The 23081-nt window shown below is 36.9% G+C and overlaps 1 protein-coding gene across 1 annotated transcript in view; it reads right to left on the bottom strand.

The window, feature by feature from the left end:
• The window catches only part of CCDC138 (coiled-coil domain containing 138), a 28022-nt gene extending 5557 nt beyond the window's left edge, over positions 1 to 22465 (bottom strand). The window contains exons 1-9 of the mRNA XM_032100456.1: positions 22271 to 22465; positions 21110 to 21268; positions 19821 to 19940; positions 18370 to 18447; positions 18183 to 18293; positions 15846 to 16010; positions 14981 to 15097; positions 13713 to 13905; positions 11253 to 11429 (exon numbers count right to left, since the gene is read on the bottom strand). Of these exons, the coding sequence (XP_031956347.1) occupies positions 11253 to 11429; positions 13713 to 13905; positions 14981 to 15097; positions 15846 to 16010; positions 18183 to 18293; positions 18370 to 18447; positions 19821 to 19940; positions 21110 to 21268; positions 22271 to 22465 (1315 nt within the window). The remainder of the gene's footprint in view (positions 1 to 11252; positions 11430 to 13712; positions 13906 to 14980; positions 15098 to 15845; positions 16011 to 18182; positions 18294 to 18369; positions 18448 to 19820; positions 19941 to 21109; positions 21269 to 22270) is intronic.
• Between the last annotated feature and the right edge of the window lie 616 nt (positions 22466 to 23081).

Genomic DNA, 23081 nt, shown 5'->3' with positions numbered 1-23081 from the left:
CAGTAGCCAGGACAGTTCAGTGTCAGTGGTTAGAGTACAGCGTAGGTGCCTACATGGGTGACACTGAGTTAACAGAGCCCAGGTGGCAATTTCAGCTGGTCACCCACTATATGTTGACCTCAGTATGACCTGAATGGCTCTTCAGTTTCCTAGGATGTGCAAGACATAAAACAGACATGGGACAGGATGTACAGAAAACCAGTATCATTCTCATATAGCAACTGGATATTACATCCAGAAAAAAAATTGGGATAGGCCTGTATTTTATGGGGGTTTTTTTACTGTCTAGAGCTTGATGAAGGTGCTGACAGGGTTGAGTGTTTGGGGCTAAGAATCAGGGGAAAGGCCAAGGCAGGTCTGTTACAGACCACCCAACCAGGATGAAAAGGCAGATGAACTAGTCTATAAAAACTGGGAAGATGTCTCATAATACCTAGTTATTCTCATGGGGAACTTCAACTTAGCTGATGCCTGCTGGAAATACAACACTGCAGAGAGGAAACAGTCCAGGAGGCTCCTGGAGTGTGTGGAAGAGAACTACCTGACACAGATGGTGAGGGAGCCAATTAGGGAAGTCTCCCCATTGGATCTGCTGTTTGTGAACAGAGAAGGACTTGTGGGTGATGTGATGGCTGAAGGGCGTCTTGCGCACAGAGATCAAAAAATGATAAGAGTTTTTTATTCTTGGAGAAGTACGGCAGGGGACCTGCAGAACTACTAACTGGGACTTCCAGAGGGGCAGACTTTAGCCGGTATAAGAGACTGGTGGAGAAAGTCCCCTGGGAGACAGTCCTGAGGGGAAAAGGAGTCCAGGAAGGCTGGACATTCTTCAAGAAAGAAATCTTAAAGGCAGAGGAGCAGGCTGTCCCCATATATCAAAAGACAAGGTGGTGGGGAAGCAGACCGGCCTGGCTGAACAAAGAGGTTTGGCTAGAACTCAGGAAAAAAAATAAGAGTTTATGACCTTTGGAAGAAGTGGAAGGCAGCTCAGGAGGACTGCAAGAATGTTGTGCAGTTATGCAGGGAAAAAATCAGAAGGGCCAAAGCCCATGTAGAACTTAGTCTGGCTATTGGTGTAATAGATAATAAAAATGTTTCTGTGGATACACTAATAACAAAAGGAGGGCTAAGGAGTATTTCCATCCTTTACTGGACGTGACGTGGAAACATAGTGACAAAGGATGAGGAAAAGACATCCTGATGCCTTCATTGCCTCAGTCTTTAATAACAAGATCAGTTGTTTTCCAAGCACCCAGCCCCCTGAGCGGGAGGACAGAGACAGGGAGCAGGATGAAGTTCCCATAATCCAATGGGAAATGGTCAGCGACCTGATGCAAACACCACCTAGACACACACACACCTATGGGACCACATGGGATCCACCAAAGGGTGGCAAGGAAGCCAGTGGGAAATGTTCACCAAGCCACATTCTATCACTTACCAGCAGTTCTGGTTCATGGGGAAATTCTCAGGTATCTGGAGGCTGGAAAATGTGATGCTTATCTACAAGAAGGGCCAGAAGGACTATTCAGGGAACTACAGTCCTGTCAGCCCAACCTTGGTGCCAGGCAAGGTCATGGATCAGGTCATTCTGAGTGTCAGCACATGGCATGTACCGGGATCAGGCCCAGCCAGAACAAACATGGGTTTAATGAAAGGCAGGTCCTGCTTAACCAACCTGATCTCCATTCACAGCAAAGTAACCTGCTTGGTGGATGAGGAAAAAACTGTGGATATTGTTTACCTGGACTTTAGTAAAGTCTTTGTCACTGTTTCCCACAGTATTCTCCTGAAAAACTGGCTGCTCAAGGTGTGGAAGGGTGTTCTACCCGCTGTTTAGTGGGTAAAAAAACTTAAGTGAAAAACCCCGAACTGGTAAAAAACAAGTCAGGAAGCAGCAATTTGCAAAGTGAGAATAGTTGATACAATGTATTTGCTGGATTCGGACCAAAGAATGGAAAACCGAACATTTGTGCCCTTCAGTAAAAATCTAAAGATATTTTCAGGAAATAAAGCAGAGAAATAAAAAAGAAAATAAAATGTACTATAGGCTTATCTATAAGTATGTGTATAGGAACTATAGTTGTTGAGGCAGAACAGTCAGATATTTTTGTTTGGTAAATAAAGGCTACAGCAGTTATACCTAATCTAGACTTCAATACCATCTGAGAAAGCAACACGTGATATTATATTGCAGAAAATGGGGGTTAGTAGAATGGCTGGAAGGTGTGTAGTGTAAGGAATGCACTAAAAACGAACTTCAGTTTTAAACACTGATTTTTGCAATTGTGCTTATCCGGTGTACTAATTAATGACTATGGCATAAAGGTAGGAATAGTCCAATGAAATTCCATGCTGGAACTGCCTACTTAGAATGCAATAGGTATAAAACACATGGAAATCAGAACTATCTTACTTGCTAGAATAGCAGAAGCATAGAGTTGATATACTAAGAAACAACAAACATTTTTCCTGGAAAATCACTGATTATAAGTGGATCAAAGGATGGATCTGATCACCAGAGGATGAAAGTTTTTGCTGTGGTGACTGAACTCAGTTTGTCTATGAGCAATCAACATGGTTTTACCATTAAAGACTGATTCTAATGAGGCCTGACAGAGAGAAAAAAAAAATCACAAATAACCTAGGTAGCATTTTAAATTGAAGTTGTACACTGCTATGGGTTACTTTGTTCAAGAAGCCAGAAAAGGCCCAATGAAATACCAGAATCACAGAAGGAATCACAACTCCCTCAGTGCACACCCAAAGGAGCTTTGTTCCAAACAGAATGACAAACTAAGAAAACCTTAACAGAAATAAACATAACTTGGCACCACCTGTAATTCTGTAACATTAGCTTGCAAATGAGCAGGTGTATAAAGTCTGAGCTCTGACAATGCCTAGATGTTACTCAAACTACACAATTTTTACTACTCACTTCCAAGAAAAGCCTTTCCTTATGGAATTATTTCAATTATGACATTGCTCTAAAAAAGTTGGCTAAAAAGTACAGTAGTTCTGATAGTCAAATACAAAACAAAATGTGTATAAAAATATTTTTCCTACTTATTTTATGGAAAACTATAAAACTGTATAAAACTATTTATTAAAAATATGCAAGTTTAGTAAATAAGAGCAAACAAGATCTTATTTGAAAAACTTTAATATTCTAAAGATTTCATAACTTAAATTGATTGGAAAGGGGATGTGTATATCCAAATACTGTATATCCAAATACTGATTTATAACATCAAATACTTTTTAAAAGTTAGCATTCACATCTACCTTCAAAATTATATGCTGCTTAAGAACTACAGTATTACCCTAAATGAACAGTGAAGCTTTACTTCCAATATGGCTACTTGGCTCTACATAACTGTATATTTAATGGCTCCTTCTATTTATTCCTTTGGAGCGGATGAGACAGGGGTCCAAAATTCAGAATAGCTAAGTATTACATGACTGTTACTAGAAGAGGGAGAAAATAATTACACAGAGATTATTTGTTATTAGAGAGCGGTACGTCATACTAAATGAATTTCATCAAAATCAAAGTATTCAAACTAAATTTGCAATTAATTAACAAAAATGTGTGCAAAGTTTTGGTGTACTTGCTTGCTTTCAGCACATATAGGTGGGTCCTAACATTATCTAGGCTGCATTTAACACAGTTAGAGATCCTTATCTGTGGTTAAAATATTAAACTAAAACATCTATTAATCCAACACAATTATTCAGTGTTTTCAGAAGAATGAATAAAAATTACAAAGGTAAGACAGCATAATAGAAGAAGGATTTCCTTTTAAATGGTTTGTATTTCAATGTTCAACCCACATAAGCTGTAAATCATTTCTATCCCTATAGCTTCAAAACACAAGTCCTCAGGACAATTTCACATCTGCTTTTCACACAGGTGAGGTGGAATCCTACCTTAATACAATATTCACAAACTTGACATTTTTATCTTTTCAGTACTGCAGAATAAACTCACTTGAAAAGCTGCAATCCTGCAAAGTTACCAGGAAAGATAATATGCTGGAAAATGTTGTATTTTAATCTGTTTAAGCATACAAGCATTCTTTACTCCATGCCTTCACTGCTCGTAGTCTGTAAAGTCTCAAAATGCTAAGACTCAAGAGGAACCATAAAGGGGCAGATTTGAGTTTCCTTGGCAAATTCTGACCATTGACTTTTTAGAAGTACCTACAGAACAGTGCATGCTGTAGAATTCCTAGCATCAGTTATGGGAGCATTCCAGCACAAAGGAAGAGAGAGAGTGTCCAATAGATAGTCAAAGTAAGAAGACTTCAGTTTACATGTAAATAAGCACAGCTTCTTACTACGGAGAAAATCCTTTTATCTTCACTGGCTTCATTAACTTCCCTATGAGACAAGTGCATCTGGACACAGACTTGGTTATGCATGACCATAATATTTTCTTAAAAAAAAAAAAATTAAAGTAAGATTCAGTGAATGTGTAAATACAGCTCACTTTTGCAGTTACTAAATATCTTCAGTGATATCAATATGGTTAAGAAATCACACTTAAGTCCTACCAGAATGTGCCAAAACTTACAGTAAACATGAGAGTATCATTTTGAGATGATTTTTTTAAATACACTCTCATTTTGATTTGTGAATAAGTACACACTAATATAAAATATACTCTCTGCAAAACAGAAATAAACTTGAAGACAAAGTACATTTAAGTTTTATTTAAAGTAAAGACCAGTGTTTCATAATGTCCAGTGAGCAGGTAAGTTTTGATTTCATTGAATAAACTTAAGGTTGAGAAAGGGAAGCCTACTAATCTACATGACAGCAGTCAGATGTCACTGCAGAAGGAATTTAAGATGTATGATGTCTTTGAATAAAGGTGCAAAAGGTGAAACTGAGGCAGGAGCTCTCTGCCAACAGCAGATTTCAAATCAAGCATGAACCAGACTGCAGTTAACAATGGTATTTTTGATAGGTGAATACAAACTCACTACATAATTTGAAACCCTTTAACTAATTCACGAGTTAAAAAAAACACAGTAAGCTGCATGAGAAGTGAGAAGACAAGAAGAACACTATTGAACAAGATTGCATATGACAAGTATTCAGCTACAAGGTGATTTAATACCAATGATGTGATGTTTTTCAACACCCACAGAGCAAATTTCTTGATGTGGTCATGCTACTTATCACTAGATTGTTTCCAGAAAATGTTTCAAGTCTGGTATCCAGGAATTCTCTTGAACAGTGTGTTGCACCTACTGTCCTAGAAACAAGATCTGCTGAGAAAAGAAATTTGTCAGCAAAAGTCTTAGGGAGAAAGCTTTGGAGTAGGAAGCCACTGGTTCTTACGATAACAATCTGGATGATTAGAAGTAACTATTACTTTAATTATCAAACATTAATTTTAATAGTAATTTTAATGGGAAATGGTAAGAGCGTTGTTAAGCAATATATACATTATATGCCATTTGACTAAACTGAAACATCAGCATGTAGCAGTTAATATGCTTTGTTCTCAAAATTTCAAAGGCAGTCAGAGCACTCTGCATTTGTAGAAATCTATCACCAAGCCATTTGGCATTTAACAAGATAATAAACCTACTTTCCATGACAATGCCATCAGAGAAGATTTTGTTTTAGATCTGTCTTCAGAAGGGTTCATAGCTTTGAGATGGGACTAAAAACCAAACACCATGGCCTGGTAGCCTGCTTTCCTTAATTAAAGTAAGGAAACCTTAAAAAGCTGTGGTACTGAAGTCCTTCTTCCCTATTAAATGAGCAGGAATAGGTCTCTTACCCTTTTTCTCAATGAGAAGCAAGAAAGATGTCTTTATAGATCACTCATTAGATTCAAATACCAAAAGAAGGATCAAGTTGAATGTTATGGCACTCATCTGAAGCCTCAGATTCAAGGAAAAGAGCACCATGACTAAAAAAACCACTGCAGGACTTGCTCCCTTGATTTTGCTTGTATCAGTCAATCTTTGCAGTAAGGGAAAGATGGGCATCCTCCAGAAAACAAGCATGGATTGGTAATGGGTATGGAGAACCAAAAAGAAATTGAAAAGGATATAACTGAACTGACACTCCTCCTATCTGATCACGAAACAAGACAGGAACCAATGAGATAGCTATAGTAAAAATATAGCTATACCAATTTATACACCATTATGTATACACTTTTAAACAAGTATATTAGCAGAATGTAATAAGAGAAAAGAGATAAAATATATTTGTGGAGTTGATTTTCTACTGTCAGGTTCACAACAAGCTGTTAACTCTCGCAACTGTGGAATTTAGAAGCAAACTATTTCTTCCCCTGTAGAGAGCTGACTAAACCAACTAGACTGCAACTGAGGCCACTGAGCTCATCTGAAGAAAAATAATTTCTCCATCATGTAAACAACATGAAATATAACATAAATTATTTAGAATTATACAGTTTATCCTAAGAATTACCTACAACTTCATTTCAGTTACTTGTTAAGTTTCTAGCATAGGTTAAACTAAGCAATTTGCTAACAGAATGTAAGTGGTTAGGTAAGGACCCACTCAGTTGCAAAATTTTGTTCCTCAAATCTACTAACAGTAAAAGTAATGAACAGAATCCACAAAAGTACTGGAATATGGAAAAAAACCCAACACTATAAGAGCGTAAAAGTAAACTGAAACTGAAGTTCTTCTGACACAAGTAAACTGTCTGAAATTACTGCATAACATCTTTAGCAGTTCCTCTCACTCTTATGCCCTGAGAAGCATACTAACCTCAACTTTTTTCACCCCTGACATTTAAAAGTCAGCCTTTGGTACATCTATGAATGTTTGTATATGACAAGAACAATGATCAGTAGAACATTTCACCTCCTCTCCTCAGGCCTTAAGATTTTTGTAAAAGAGGTGAGGCAAACAAGATTGGCATATATATAATACACCACACACATATATATATTCCGTGTATCAGACACACTGTTACAATTCCAAATACGTTAATGATTGGGTGTACTGGGTCTGGCTGAGACAGAGCTCATTTTCTTTGCAGCAGCCCTCAAAGTGCTGTGCTTTGTATCGGTAGCTGGAAACACCTGTCCTTGGCTACTGCTAAGCAGTGCTGGCAGTGTGAACACTGTCTCTCCAACATTCCCCCACACCAGCAGGCTGGGGTTGGGCAAGATCTTGGGAGGGGACACAGCCAGGACAGTTGACCAAAACTGACTCTCATACCATATGGTATTTGCTCAGCAATACAAGCAAAGAGAAAAGAGGAGGGCAAAGGCAGCGTGAGAGGGGAAGGGGGCATTCCTTACTTATGACATGCCTTCTGGAGCAACCTCTGTGCATGCTGAAGCCCCACTTCTCAGGAAGTGGCCAGATACTACCTACTGATGGGATCTTTTTGTTTCCTTTGGTTCCATGTGTGGACTTTGCTTTTGCTTTAATAAACCGCCTTTATCTTGACCCACGATTTATTTTTCTGATCTTACCTTCTTTCCCCTGTCCTGCTGAGGAGGGGCGTGTCAGAGTGATTTGGTGGGAAACTGATGTTCAGTCAGGGCCATCCCACCATACTGGGACAAAATAGTGGGATTATTTTTGGCTGGCACTATACTTCAGAATTATACAATGGCATGGAAACTCACAGATGTCTGGGAAATAACAGCGCAGCTAAGCTTGATGCAACTAAGTTTCAAGAAAAACATACAACTAAGCTTCCTACTGATACCAAAAGTCTTAAAATATTTCTTCACAGAATTCCCCTAGTGTTCCAATGGCCTAGCTGGACAGGTACACTGGTGTTACCTATCCTTGTAGGGAGGAGATATAGACAGAGAAAAAAAGTACTGAGGAATGTTACCTTTCAGTCCTCCATCATTTCCCATTGAAATGTTGGTGTCAGGACTCTCACAGATTGTTGATGCTAAGCCCCTGAAGAGAGATGGAGTGCATGAAAGGCTGTGTGCCAGTAAGATGAGCAGCAGTAAGACCATTAATTTTAATTTGCCTTTAAGGTCTTGTGCATAGAAAAAAGACGATACTAATGCCTCAGCTGATGTTGCATTTGACATCATGTTTTCTGTAAGTGGAGCACTGTCAGTGTTGTGTGAACTTGCAATGGAAACCTGGATTCTGAACCCACTGTACCAGACACACTATGAAGCTAAAAGCAATGATACTGATCCGAAATCTCAGAACGTGCACACCAATCCCAAATCTGCTTAAGCAGTACTGCAGACTCTCATTCTAGTTTCCACCAAGAGAAATATCTGTCTTAGATAAGGACCTTCAGAGAGACCTCAACAAGTTAGAGAGCTTGGCAATCACCAACCATAGGAAGTTTAACACTGCCAAGTGCTGGATTGTGCACTTGGGATGGGGCAACCCTGGATGTATGGACAGATTGGGGAATGCCATGCTGGAGAACAGCACTGAGGAAGGGGACCTGGGGGTCCTGGTTGGCAGAAAATTGAATACGAGTCAGCAGTGCCCTGGAAGCCAGGAGGGTCAACCCTGTCCTGGGGGGCATCAGGCACAGCATCGCCAGCCAGGCAAGGGAGGGGATTGTCCCACTCTGCTCTGCACTGGGGCGGCCTCACCTCGAGTGCTGGGGGCAGCTTTGGGTGCCACAATATAAAAAAGATACTGAACTATGACAGAGCATCCACAGAAGGGCCACAAGGATGGTGAAGGGTCTAAAGAGGAAGCCTTATGAATAGTGGCTGAGGTCATTTGGTCTGTTCAGCCTGGAGAAGAAGAGACAGGGGAGACCTCATTGCAGTCTTCAATATCCTCACAGGGGCAAGAGGAGGGGCAGACACTGATCTCTTCACTCTCATGACCAGTGACAGAAATTGAGGAAATGGCATGAAGCTGAGTCAGGGGAGGTTTAGGTTGAATATCCACAAAAAGAGGGGTTGAACACTGGAACAGGCTCCTCAGGGATGTGGTCACAGCACCGAGCCTGTCTGAATTCAAGAAGCACTTGCACAACACTCTCGAGCACAGCGTGTGACTCTTGGGGTGTCCTGTGCAGGGCCAGGCATTGCTCTTGATGATCCTGATGGGTCCTTCCAACTCAACATATTCTATGATTCTATGATTCTTGACATGCAGCTTAAGTAATTATCCTTAATATATGAAGGAAACTAGGCTTCATTTCTGGAACATGGGAAAAATATTTTCTTACAGGGGACAGAACCTGAGGAAGGACCTCAGATAGGTCTGGACTGCACAGAAACATTAGCATTCATTGCGTATTATAAAAAAAAAAGGCACATGCAGTTACAGGGACTAGTACTGCAACATAGTATTTATTTCACATCTGATTCACATTTTTCAGCCTGGACAACTGAAATTCAAATCTGTAAAAATACTTCAAAAAAAAAAAGAAAACTTAAAAAATTAAGTTATAGAAAATAATATGCTGAAAAAACCTTCATTGGCGTTTTCTCCAATTTAATTTCTAATCACTTAATCTCTAAAGGTATTATTTTTGAACAAGAGTATTGCAACACTCCTACAGAGCCAGAAAATCACTGCAGCAAGTTGACAGAATGCCTAGGATGGTATATATTACAGAAAAAATACAAGTCTAGACTTTGCCTCCTGTTGATTGGGTACTGTTGTTTTGGGTAATATGACTTCATATTTTAGTATACGGCCACTATCTATGACTTCATATTTAAGGCTGCACATGAATACAGCTTTAAAACTGAGCATTAATTCCTGTTTTAAAACAGAGAGTCCTCTGAATAGTCACTGTCACCTTTTATAGTTTGTCTTTTAATGACTTTTTAATAGGAAACTTCCAAAGGAATGAAAACACAATTTCCCATCAGCAATACTATTTCTCATTGTTAAAATTTCTCGCAAAACACTATGTATTGGAAAAGAGAAGAACATGACTAATTTGTGTATTGGCAATTTATTCTACCAAAGAGGAAGGCTCTACATAAGGCTTTATATCCAGTTGCCAAGAAACAATGTTCAATTAAATGTCAATTTAATTAAACAGTACTCTTCCTTCCCTGATTTCACATACATAAAACTTCTCTGAGAAGCAAGAAAGCAAAATTTGAGTCTCACAATGCATCTTCATTATTCTTTGAACTGCAGGCACCTAGTGTATCAGCATAACTACTACTAGGTAACAGAAGATGTACTGTTACAGTCATTACCCAAAGAAATACCAGATACTGTCCATCTTGCTTAGGCTGTTACCTTTGTGCATTCAATTAATTCCTTCCCAATCACTTTCCCAATCACAGTTATGACTATTAGGAAGAATACTTTAGTGTAAGACTGCACTAATTACCTGGTCAGAAAAAGACTGCAAAGAAGAATAGAACTTTAGTTAAATAGTTTTGCACTTAGGTTACTACAAAATTGCTTTTTACTAAAGGCTATACCATCCCAAGTCACACATGCTTTCTATTAGACTAGTACAGTGCATAATAACAAAATACTTCCAAAACAGTGAACATTTCTGTTCTTAAAGGCAGTGAGTGATTTTATCTTAAAAAAAAAAAAAAAAAAAAAAAAAACCAGTCACAAGGTTTATTCAGCATGGCATTGGAATGCATCACTACCTTCATGCTCATCCAGGTGGTTATCAATTGATCCTTACCTGTATCACCTGGAAAAATGCTGTGACAAATAAGATTATTAATGCTTTTCTAGAGCCAAAGCACAGTAAAATTCACCAAAACATAATCATCTTGGCACAGCAAAATTCAGCAGAACATAACCATGTCTTCTAGAAATACCATTTCCAAACACTAGAAACTGAAAAATGATTTGGGATAAGCTGTTCATTCAAACTAGGAAAAGAATTAAAATAAAACCTATTTTTTATCTCCACCTTCTGGCAGGTTTTCATGATTTGGCTTCCCTGGCTCAGCCTGACTTCAAAGAAAAATATCAGCAAGGTAATAGAGTGGAATAAACTGAAAAGCCAAACCAAAAATAGATACATAAAATTCACAGCAAGAAATAAGAAAGTAACCATGGCAAAATAGAAAACATAGTAGCTGAGAGGGAGAAGAAAACACAAGATGACTCAGAAAAAGACAATTCAGAAATACATTTTGTCTCTAATGAATGTACATGATACAAAGAATTGCTAATAGTACATTAGACTATTTATACAGTTTTTACACTGTATTTTTTATACTGTTTTTACATTGTTTTTATGCTATCCTCACCTGTTTTTATCATGATTTTTTAATTTTTTTTTTTTTGCAATTACCCAAATTTACCAGATTCCATGGTCATCTCAAGTAATCCCTCAAGAGCACTGGAAAGCAGACCTCTACTGGATACTTTTAGGTGACTTAATACGACAGGCACACATTGGTATTCCAAAAATAATGCCTTCCCTTCATCTGTCTTCAAGTCTATGCGAAGGGAATCAAAGGCCTGAGCCAGGTAATCCACTGAAAAATATCAGAATACAGGCAATAAAACTTCTATAATCATTGTTTCATGAAACAATGTGAACAATTATCTGACAGTTACCATGGCAGATATACACTTAAAAGTTAAACAGCTGAAAATATTAAATTTACTTTTTATTTTAAAACATCCTCTGTCTATTTTTATTACTTAATTTATTGTGAGTGGAGAAAAAGACTATCTACAATTCATGTATTTAAGAAAAATATACTTACAGGTGTAATATCTGCAAATATTTTGTTAGAGAGGAAAAAAAATACTAACTTGCATAGATTGAGACAATGTTGGTTTCAACATCTGGGAAACCTCTATTAAAGGAGACAATGGCTGATTTGTCTGAGTGAGAGCAACTACTTTCATGAGAGCAAATACTCCCATTCCTTCTATAAAAAGCTGTAGTTTCAGTATAAACATTTTATATTCTCATCCATTGTGAGAAATTATACGAAGGATGTAGATTAAGTGAACCAGTCTATTTTCTTAATTTCCTGCTGTCAAATCTTCCTCAGTATCTTGGAATTGCATTGATCATCTGGAGCACAGAAAATAAAGTAGAAGGAAACAATTTATCCTACTGCATAAGTTTAACTACGGTGCCATCTGCTGGATACCGACATTTGGAAGGAGAGAGGACATATGTTCAAACCAAATCTGCCACTTTATCACTAGATCATTAGTGCCATGTGGTCAGAGTGATCAAAATTCATACATGGTGATATCTGACATATGTTTAACAACAGATCATATTTCCTGTGTTACAGAAGCCAGCAGTAAAAAGCAACCATGAGAAGCTAAACTGATTCATTCTAATCAAGTGTTCATCTGCTTAGGGTAAATCAGTCTCTGCAATGACTAGTTTTTATATTGCAATTCTCCTTGAATTTTTTTATCAAACATTCCTAGAATATGAGTCTCAATTTGAGACTAATTATCATGCTTCACCAAATTTTTTGACTGAAATAGTTCCCTCCAACAGCTGGAACATTGTGTTAGTTCATGAATGATGTCAGGATGGTCTTCCACCATGTTTCAATCCCGTGTTTACTGTAAATACTCACAATATAAATACTGCACAGATCATTAAGCACAAAAACATAGTAATCTGCTTAAACATCTAATCCAGAAGCACAGCTTCTGTGAAAAAGAACTCTATTCATTATTTATGCATTTAAAATCTTTGGCATTCCTGTTTCATGTCAATCAGCGTGCCACAGATTGTAGCAATTTTGTGACGTGGATCTCTGCTGCTACGAAAAACCCCAAAATTTAACATATTTCATGCAAGAGACTAAAAAAATCAGATGCCAAAGCAGGCATCTGATTTTGACGTTTTGGCATGGTTTTTCAGGAGTACCTAGAAAATTAATATCTCTGTAACCTATATCAATCTCTTTGTGTTATTGACAAAAGAAACATGTTACTTGTAAAGATATTTTAAAATACAAACCATTCTGAGAAAAAATGGTAGCAAAAATAGAATAATGGAATAATTTAGGTTGGAATTTAGTCCAACCTTCCTGTCGAAAGCAGGACCATCTCTGAGGTTAGGTTAGATTGCTTGGTTGTAACCCCACTAAAAAATTACTTGCTATGAAAATGATCTGTGCTTTTAAAATGTCTTTGAAAAGGGAAAAATAAGTGGTTGGTACCACAAAGAGCTGGAAAAGGGTTATAGAGATGTTTGTTCTTACGCTACCCTTGTAAAACTTATTCTTGCAGAAAATCCCAGTTATGCAGAACCACAGCACTGCTATGTTGCTGCAGGTAAGGAACAATCACATTTTACACCTGTTCTTAATGGTATAGAATTACTTTTCTGCCTGACTTCCATATAAAGGATCTGCAACATCTCATTCCCTGTTTCCCTTGAAGAAAGATAAGACTTCAAAACTGAAGGTAGCAGTTAACAAATCATCTGAGAGAAGAGTTATTTTACCCTTTGAGTTATATTTTCCACACTTTTTCTCACACTGTCCAGACACAATCTGATTCGTGCAATCTCACAGTGTCTACTTTGAAACCTTTATCTTCTCCCCCCTCTTCAGAAATGCTGACTTGTCTGACAAGTCATCACATTAAAAGAAATAAATTGCAACATAAAATGAATAATGGCAAGATTCATACTTGTATATTTTGCTTCCCAATACCCAAGTAAAACCACTTTTCACTAATAAAACGTAATAGACTCTACAGTATCATTAGATTGTTTTTAGTCCAGGCACATGACTGAAATAGAGAAACTAATATAAAAAATGTTGACTTACCTTGTGTCACTGTTTTAAGCACAATCAAAGTTGACAGAAACCTCAGAGGCATACAGGAACTCTTAAAGAAAGCTGCTGACTTTGATTTACTCTCTGTAGACTGTTCAGAAGAACTGTCTGGGTTTCCCTTACTCACTATGCCTTTGAAAATGTCTTCTCCAAGTCTCCTCATGGTTGATCTCATTGTTGCATGCTGCTTCAAAAGTGCATATAGTTAGTATAAACATTAAAACATAACATCCATATGTTCTCCATGCAACTAAATATTAAGCAGCGAATGGTGTGATCATGTATTGGAATATGATCAGTGTAAGAGATACTGATTTGTGTTCCAAAAGCAGTTGAACAACATTATCACAGTGCCTTCACACTTCAGCAAGAGACTAACCAGTGAGAGTCCTGCATATGCTGGCATTATTTAAGTTCTGGTTCCAGAAAAAGCTCAGTTTCAGTCAACTCAATTTTGTAAGCTTGACTGAAGTTATATCCTTTAAAAGCATTTACAGAATCAAGGTCTAAATATGAAGCTTAAGAACACTGTACAGGTAACATCGACTAGACATTTCATCATGAGCTATACAGAAATATCACCACAGAATCAAACTCCACATAATGCTTGTCTAAAATAAAGTTACTTAATAGAACTAAACTCAACATCTTACAATTGCATTGAATTTAAACTCAGGACATTACAAAGTTTCTAGCTTTTGATTTAGCAAATGAACATTGACAGCACAATGCTGAGTCTTTACAGCATGACTACTGTATTTTTCTTTATTATACTGCTAAATATTTTCTTATGGCAGTCTAGTCAAAAAGAGCAAGGAATGTCTCATGGTTAGACACCAAGCAGTGAACAGAAAAATCAAACTTCTTCACTGTTTTGCCACTCACTTCCATCAATTTCAACAAATCTCACTCATAAAGTACACAATAAAATAACTGCCTTTTCTGGTGCAAGTTTTGCAAACACATATGCAAAAATACAGTTTCTTACGTGCTTAGACATCATAACAGAGATCAGATATGGAGGTAAACTACATTTAGATACACAACGCAAAATTTAAATTTAACTTGAAGAAGAATTTGTTTTTCATTTGCCATCTCTGGTAAAGACTATGAATCTATGCTTTACAAAGACAGCAGTTTCTTTTCTATATGCTACCTGAAAACATACATTTTTCATATGTATTTAAAATGCAAAATCCATTAATATCTTCTGTGAATTGTTCTTAAAAAAAATGCTGCATGAGGACTACTTGTTTTACCTGTATATCAGTGTGTAACTGTCTTATAGACCAGTAAATAAATTTAATCACAGGCATGTGCAGTTTAGGATTCACATATGGCATCCACTGGAGTTGCTCAGCAGCTATAGGCAACAGCTGCAAAAATACACAAAAATAGAATTACATGCAGTATATGAACTATTCTATATACTAACTGTAAGTGAAAAACAAACAAACCTTTCTCTTAAAGTTTATCAGATAACATATGCAAATACTCTCTGAGCAGATGCAGTACAGGTAACAGAATTATATGCATACACAGGTTTTAAATTGTACAGGTTTACGTCCAGAGTGGAGATACATGTGAGCTCAATCTCAGTAAATCCAATCACAGTGGCTACTAATCTTTTATATAATGAAGAAATACAACAAAGTGAATTTTCTGAACACCTCGCTGATTTCTACATCTAGGTATCACAAGAAAGAAAACAATAGAGGTGTTGAAAGTACAGCATAGCATCACCTTTTATTGGTGATAAATTGAAATTTTAATATCTAAACAGGCATAAAAACATTTTAAATTGGACCTGTTCATCTCCTTAAAACAACAACTTAAAACCAAGTATCACACATAAAACACAAGACAAACTATCACCTCACAGAAGTGACTCGAAATAAAATGCTGAAACTCTCATGTTGAGACAGGACACCACACTGTTTATTAAAAATTATCTGTATGCTTTACAAATGACAAATTATCTATTGTATCTCACATTTGGAATGAATATTGACTTACTAACAATTATTTTAATTACATGTTGACCTGTTATACTCTCAGAATCATTTAAACCACCCAGAAATCTGAAAACATATTAACACAAGCAAGCAACCCAAACCCCTTTACCTTCATACACTTTTCCTGAGTATAGGGTTTTTTTGAGCTCCAAGTAACCATAGGTTTATGACTGTCCTCTCTCTCTTCTTGTGTTTTTATTTTGCTAAGATGCTGGTCTGAGATCCAATCCATAAGACAAGTTAAGAGCTCATAAACTTGTGAATTCAATGGTAGCTGTAATATATCCATAATATCAGATATTTCAGCTTTCAATTTAATGCTTTTTCTAAGCTAAAATAGTAACAGACTGAAATACATGAGAGTACATTAGCTATGAAATATTGTGCATAATAGAAGGAATGAAAATTTTACGCCCGATAAAATCTGAGAGGTGAGTTACTGTGGTGTGAGCCTGTGGAAAATGTATTCAAGGAGACCGTGATCTTGAACAGGCCACGTGTGCTCTGCTGGGCCTTGTACCTAGGGTTTGAGAAGCCTGTATAGTACTAATGTAACTGAAACTCACAATATCTCTGGGAAAGGTAACGTCTGTGTGGATCAAAGGTTGGAAGGTGGCAGTCCTGACTGGGAGAGCACCGTACATCAAGGAGTCAGAGATCCACAGCACAGTTCACTTGAGTAGGTGCAGTCTGTGCAGTGTTGCACTGATCAGTCAATGGCACAGTTTATCCTGTGCTTGGCTGCAGGATAAACTCAGGCAGCTCCCACTTGGCACTGCTGATGCCGCCTGGCCTTGGCCTTGTCTAAAAGGGAAACAAGGTCTTCTCCCATGAACGTCCTTCATGAATAGAGTTGTTTTCTTGCAAGAAAATTATATCATAGCTTGAGTGGCCAAAAAGCAGGGGCTTCCCTCAACGGACAGGCTCTGCTCAGCATGCCATGGGAAAAGTCCACCAGGGCTCCATCTGATGCCGTGCAAACACAAGGTTCCCAGCATCTAAAGGAACACAAGATTTACTCACTCTCTATACTCCTCCTCTTACTCTGTCTTACTAAAATAGCCATTTAATTGAGCCATTTGTTGTCAGGCCTTTCTTACAAAGACCCAGAAGGAACCCTGAAGCATTCCTTCTCTCTCACACCTCACTCCCCAGTGCAAAACAGACACCTTTTGTGATGGTTTCTGGGTGTGAAAAACATATACCCGTAATTTATTTTGTACTTGGACAAATGGTAATAAAACAGCTTGGAAAAAGATTTCACATACAGAATCACTACATTTTATAATTCCTGACAAATGAATTACAGGAGAGAGCAAGTCTTTAATGTCCTCCACATGGGGAAGTTCATATTTCAATGCACTAGACCTACTTTATTTCATTTCATGAAATCCACTATTGTTAAATTTAACTGGGTAACTAGTATTGTTTAATAAAAAAGAACAAAGACTTCATGAAACTGTCATCTTGGCTCTACTACACTGCAGTGAAATACTCTACAAAAGAAATCCAGAGATACCTGAAGACAGGCTGCACAAACAATTTCCTAAAGACCTCAGAAGTTTTCTTCTATCTACCTTCAGATAACTCTTTCCTTCTTCACTCAGAACTGTAACTACTGATACTATTTGTATTTCATGTGCAACCAAAGTATGCTAAAACCTATATAAAGAGAATTTTTTGGCTATATACAGACAGCACAGCTTTAAGGCATCCATTGTAGATCAATTAGATGGGGTGGTGTGAATATCTTTCTCATTTCACGGTTTACCTCTAGCTGGAAAAAAAAAGCGTAACCAGCTGGGAGATGTTGGCAGAGTAATACCATAAATGGAACAACATGGAGACAGAAAGAATTTCATTAAGTGATGTAAGATTTTTTAAGGAAAAAAAGTTGATTGTTTAGGAACTATGAATGAACACTGCATTTAATCTCTGCCCTTCACTAATGATTATTTCTCAAAAAAATAATAGTAGTATATCACTTTTGGTTTAGAAGATTAAGGTTCTTTATTGGATACTTCTGAAAGACTACTTTTTACCTGGTGTTATTCATAAGGACAGTGCTGCACTGTAGCAGTAACCAGAATAAGTCTAAGTAATTGTTCTGACACAGCAAAAGAAACCTGTGACAGTGGATGCAGGTTATAATTCTAATTGGCAGATGAAAGATGACATGATAGGAGGAGGGAAAATTGCCATATAAAGAAAAATATACACATGTACATACACATAAGCAATATGAAATCCAAGACATATTTTTAGCAGCAAACTTAATTCTTTGTCAAGTGTGGGTTTTCCCCCAATATAATCTGTTTCTTTTCTTAGCGTAACTCAAAATACAATTGGAAGCTACATTTCGCAATTTTTAGTAGATGCACAGAGAACATCACACTGCCTAATGGCTTTTGAATGAAAAGATTCAAGACTTCTGCTTAATTCTTACCGTAGCCGTTTTTGATGTTGCCATCACTTTTTCCTGTTTCACAGGTTTGCTTTGTTTCATCACTTGACATAAATCATTAGATTTCCGTACCATTGAAAATTCATGCTTCCTCTACAACAAAATGTAACAATGAATTATATTTCACTGGTTACCTATAAAAGAAGGCACATGTAAGAACAAACCTTACTTGTAGGTTCTCTAAACGAGCTTGTACTTTTCGTGCTTGACCTTCCAACTTCTTGTTCAAATCAGTTACATCACTCAACTGAAAGAATCAGAAAATATTAAACTATCTGTAAATTCAAAACTCACTTCATTACTTAAATATCACACTGAAGTAACTTGATGTTGTTGAGCAGCTAAGTTATTTAAGTTCAAGTTTTTTCTTATTAGCATGTAAAGTGATAGAAACAAAATCATCATCCACCTCCCTCAACAAATGACAGGATCATAGACTGGTTGAGACTCGAGAGCACCTCTGGAAGACATCTCGTCCAACCCCCCAGAGCTCAAGTTGGGCCACGAGGAACTGGCTGCTATGTCCAGACAGCTTTTGAACAGTTCCAAGGTGTGAGACTCTTATCACCTCTGTGGGCAACCTGTTCCAGGATCAATAAGACAGCAACCTTTCAGAGTGCAGGGGAAGAATAAGCACTACAATGGCACTCTAGATATATAGGCATTTCACATTTCATTACTTTTCAAGATGAAGTGACATAAAAATGAGCACAAATTCAAGAATATTATAATAGTCTTGTTAATGGGGAAGATGGTTACTGACCATGCTAAAAAACCAGTTTGCTCGGTGAGAAAAGATCAGGAAAACTGTAATCTCCATTTAAATAAAAAAAATGCTCTATCCATACAGCAATAAGCAGCATGATCATCACAGAAGCCCTCAGCTTGCACAGAAATGCAATGATTTTATAGTGAGAGGAAATAACAAGACAGATGGGTTGCATCAGAACCGTCAACATTCTAAGAGTTAGGTCTGACTTTCTGCAAGGGAAAGAATAAGGTTCTGCTGTAGATTTTTATTGTACTCAGATTATCAGAACTTTATTAGTTCAATGAATAAACAATACTAGAATAATTTAGATAACAATTTGTGTATCACCATTTTAGGTCAGATTTAACAGTCAAGTGAGACAAATTCCTACTCTATGCATTACTATGAAACACCGTTCTAGTTTGAGAATTGAGAAAATACTGCCTTCATTAACATTTGCAAAAACAACTGAAAATACTGATCAAAATGAAGATAGAAATAAAGATTCTACTTTTTATTTAATAGAATCCGCACAGCAATTTGGCATAGCAAATCTGCACAGGGTGGATTCGATTATGTCATAAAACACTTTCTCTCCATCCATTCTCAATGGATTTTCCCTTCTTAACAATTAGCTGTTGCTACTGAGGCAGTGGAATAAATCCTACTTCTTTTTATACTGTAACAAGTCAGAAAGGCTAAATTTCAAGTACTAGAAACAGGTGAGAAAAGTACTTTCAGTCATTCATACAATTCTTGTCTTAGAGAAACAAAAGGTCAGCAGTTTTGCAAACTAAAGCTGCTCAAATATTTAAAATTGCTGACTGTAACTTGTAGAATTATTTATAACAGGAAATAATTAATTTTACCTGTTTTCTTAAAGAGTCATTCACTTCCTTCAAGCTGTCAAATGATGACTTCAGCCTCCTATTTTCTTTAGTTATTTCTCTCAAGGCTTCTGTCAGCTGCTTAACTTCTGCCTCATGTTGCTATAGAAATACAAATTTAAAAACATGATTTAAGAGAGACTATTCTAGAAACAGTAAGTTCCACTTACGTGTTAAAAGAATCAGACAAACTTTCAAATTCATGTTCTTCATGTCCAAATTCGCACGTTCAGTCAACAGCGAGAAAAACAAGATCCGTACTGCCTATCAAGACAGATCTGCACAGAAACTGAGAGCAACATGCACAGCCTACAGCTCCTATTGCTGCCCTACTCTACCCAGCCCAACTATATATATGTATATTTCTCAAACAATTCAGATGGGGGATGCGTTTGTGAACTAAAATCAATGACAAAGTTCTTACTTACAGCTCACTCTTCCAAATATTTACAAAAACTGTGACTGTGTTTTGAGGTTTCAACTCATGTTTTGGGCTTTGCTTACTCTGAATCACACAGAGTGAGAAACTAATCCTATGCCTTGTAGAGACTGGGGCTCAGGTTTACAACACAAACATATGAATTGTTAAATACAACCTGCATATTCATTGCCATTCGTCTCTTACCCCTGAAATTTGTTTTATATTTAATCTTCTCTAGACCTTAGATGTAAGTACCTCAGATTTGATAAAACAGAAAGGTTTTATTTTACTGAAAATATTTCAGCTTCCATTTCTCCCCTTCCATGAATTCACTCTTGTTTACTCATTCACCTACTCTTTCTTCCTACGCCCCCAAAGTTAGGTTGGTTTTCCTCAATTTCTTGAGTCTTTGGTTGCTAGTACGCTCTGCAATAGGTGTTATGTCATAAGATCTCAATGTGTCTTAAAGCATTCCCAAGGAAATCCACTGCAACTACAGCTAATGCAAAGATACTCATTAACTTACACACAATTACAGATAGACCACATTTTTTTCTCTAATACTGGTCACATAGCTTTCACTATTTTACAAACAAGTTACCTCATTTTTCTAACTTGTAACTGTAAAATGTACTACACATCAGACAATTAAATGCACCATTTTGAAACAGAAGTCATACAAAAACTCTAGCAACATTGTTCAGTACTTTTTATTTAAATCTTTCCTTCGGGGATTTCAAGCACTTCAAAGAAATAAGCAGGATTTCCAGCAAACGTGATGGCTTAAGATAACTACAAACAAGTTAAAGGGCATATAGAGCAATATCTATCATTAAATACATTATCCCACCTCTTTTATAACTCCAAATTTTGTGTGAACTTCTTCCTCAACACCTCTTATTTTAGCCAAAGCTGCTTCATGTTTAAAAAGCAATGCTTCTTGTTCTGTTAGAGAACGCTCTCGTTTCTGCAGTTGCAGAGCATATTCCTGCTGTGCTGAACTTTCTCTCTGCATCAAGAAAAAAAAGTTAAACTACTTAAAAAACCCATGTGAAGTTTTCCCAAATTATGCTGAATTTAAACTTTTGTCCCAGAGATATACTTAGCTCTTTGTGAAATTATAGTTACACAAGACCTTACTAATACAAAGTATCCTGATGGCCACCTCTGCTCAGTTTCCTCCCACATTAACCCAAAAGATTTCCATGTGCATTGGAATGGCTCAGCCTCCCAAAATATAAAACTCAACTCCACACAGTTGCTCTAGAAAATCAAACTTTGGCTTTTGCTTCCAAAAGATCTGGATAATGGTATTAACTGTAAGACAGAACAGTGTCTGATGTGACTGTCTATGCTGAACACTAGATTAATAATACTGTTTCTTCAACTAGTGAGAAGCATCCCTGAAAAAGCAGGGAAGAAAAAAGAGATAAAAAATTATTTTTATCTCATATGTTGCAAAAGACAGCCACAGCAGGGAATCCAGCAGAAGCTTAGGGAACTATTATAGAGTAAAACCATACAGGAGGCTCTTCTGTTAGTAGCCTAAACCTCCTGGAGATGAACTGGTGGGATGAATAGAGGGATTTTTGCAGGAGGCCATGATGGCAACTGCTTTGGAATGCCTAGAGTCAGGAGAAGAATTTCAGATATTCTCAGCAGAAGCAATGGTTGTGGGTGCTTCCCTCTATGCCCAGTGTGTCACAAGACAAGTCTTGGATATAGAAACACTGTGTTCAAACTCCCTCAAGCTGAATCTGCCCACCTACTCATCTACCCACAACTCAAGTCAAAGCATCATTACTGAATCACTGAATTACTCTAGGGAAGAGGCAGATGAAGACTGATTCAGTATATAGGTAAATGTGATTAGCATAAAGTAATAGTAATATGTAATAGTTTTAATATATAAGTAAGTTTTGCTATATAAGTAATTTCAGATTTCTTTCTCAAAAGTGAGAATCTTCATAGCATTATTCAACAAAAATTTTAAGGTGATTGCATTTCCTACCTGGAGCTTCTGATGTATGACAAATAATTCATCATAAATTTGACTGATGTAAGGTGGTATTAAACCTTGCCTATTGCATGCCTGAGCACCAGTTCCACGCACAATTTTCTTTAACAAACCATTGCTAATAATTTGGTCCCTATTTTCTTGAGTATTTGCAGACAAATGAGTTGGTAAAGTGGGGCCTGTGGACATGGAAAAAAAATGCATTTTACATTAAAAAATCAGTCCTAGCTAAATATTGATATGATTGTTGTACAAAACCAGAGAAAATGTGTTCTAGGAATTCGGAGTTATACAGCAAGATGTATCAAAATGTGAAAGTAATCTAAAGAATTACAGAGATGTGATCAAAGTTCTTGTTCCATGATTTATTCAAACTGATCAAGAATCAACAGTCTTATAAGTAAAACTATACCTCCACTGCAATATAGAAATTCCAGAGGTATCTGTATGGAATATATGCACAGACTGAATCATGTCACCAAAATCTCCTATTATTTTTGTAAGGGCTTCAGACAAGTGATTTGCTGCTGATTAGACCTTAGGGTGACACCCAATTAAACAGAACAAGACTTATGAAACTACTGGACACCACATGAGAAAATAACATTAGTATTGCTTCACGTATGTCTGAACGTCCTAAAATAATTCTAAAGAAAGTACTCATACTAATGTGAAAAGTTAAATCCCCACATTAAAATACATTTTAGATGATTAGTGTATTTCTGAATTGAATTGAAATACATTTACTAGGGAGTTTTTAAGTTACATGTTATATTTCACAGAGAGTTGTGAGAATGTATAAAAT

The sequence above is a fragment of the Corvus moneduloides genome, chromosome 2 (genome assembly GCF_009650955.1).
Source record: "Corvus moneduloides isolate bCorMon1 chromosome 2, bCorMon1.pri, whole genome shotgun sequence".
In the NCBI taxonomy this organism is placed as follows: Eukaryota; Metazoa; Chordata; class Aves; order Passeriformes; family Corvidae; genus Corvus; species Corvus moneduloides.
This window is presented reverse-complemented; position numbering and strand designations above follow the sequence as displayed.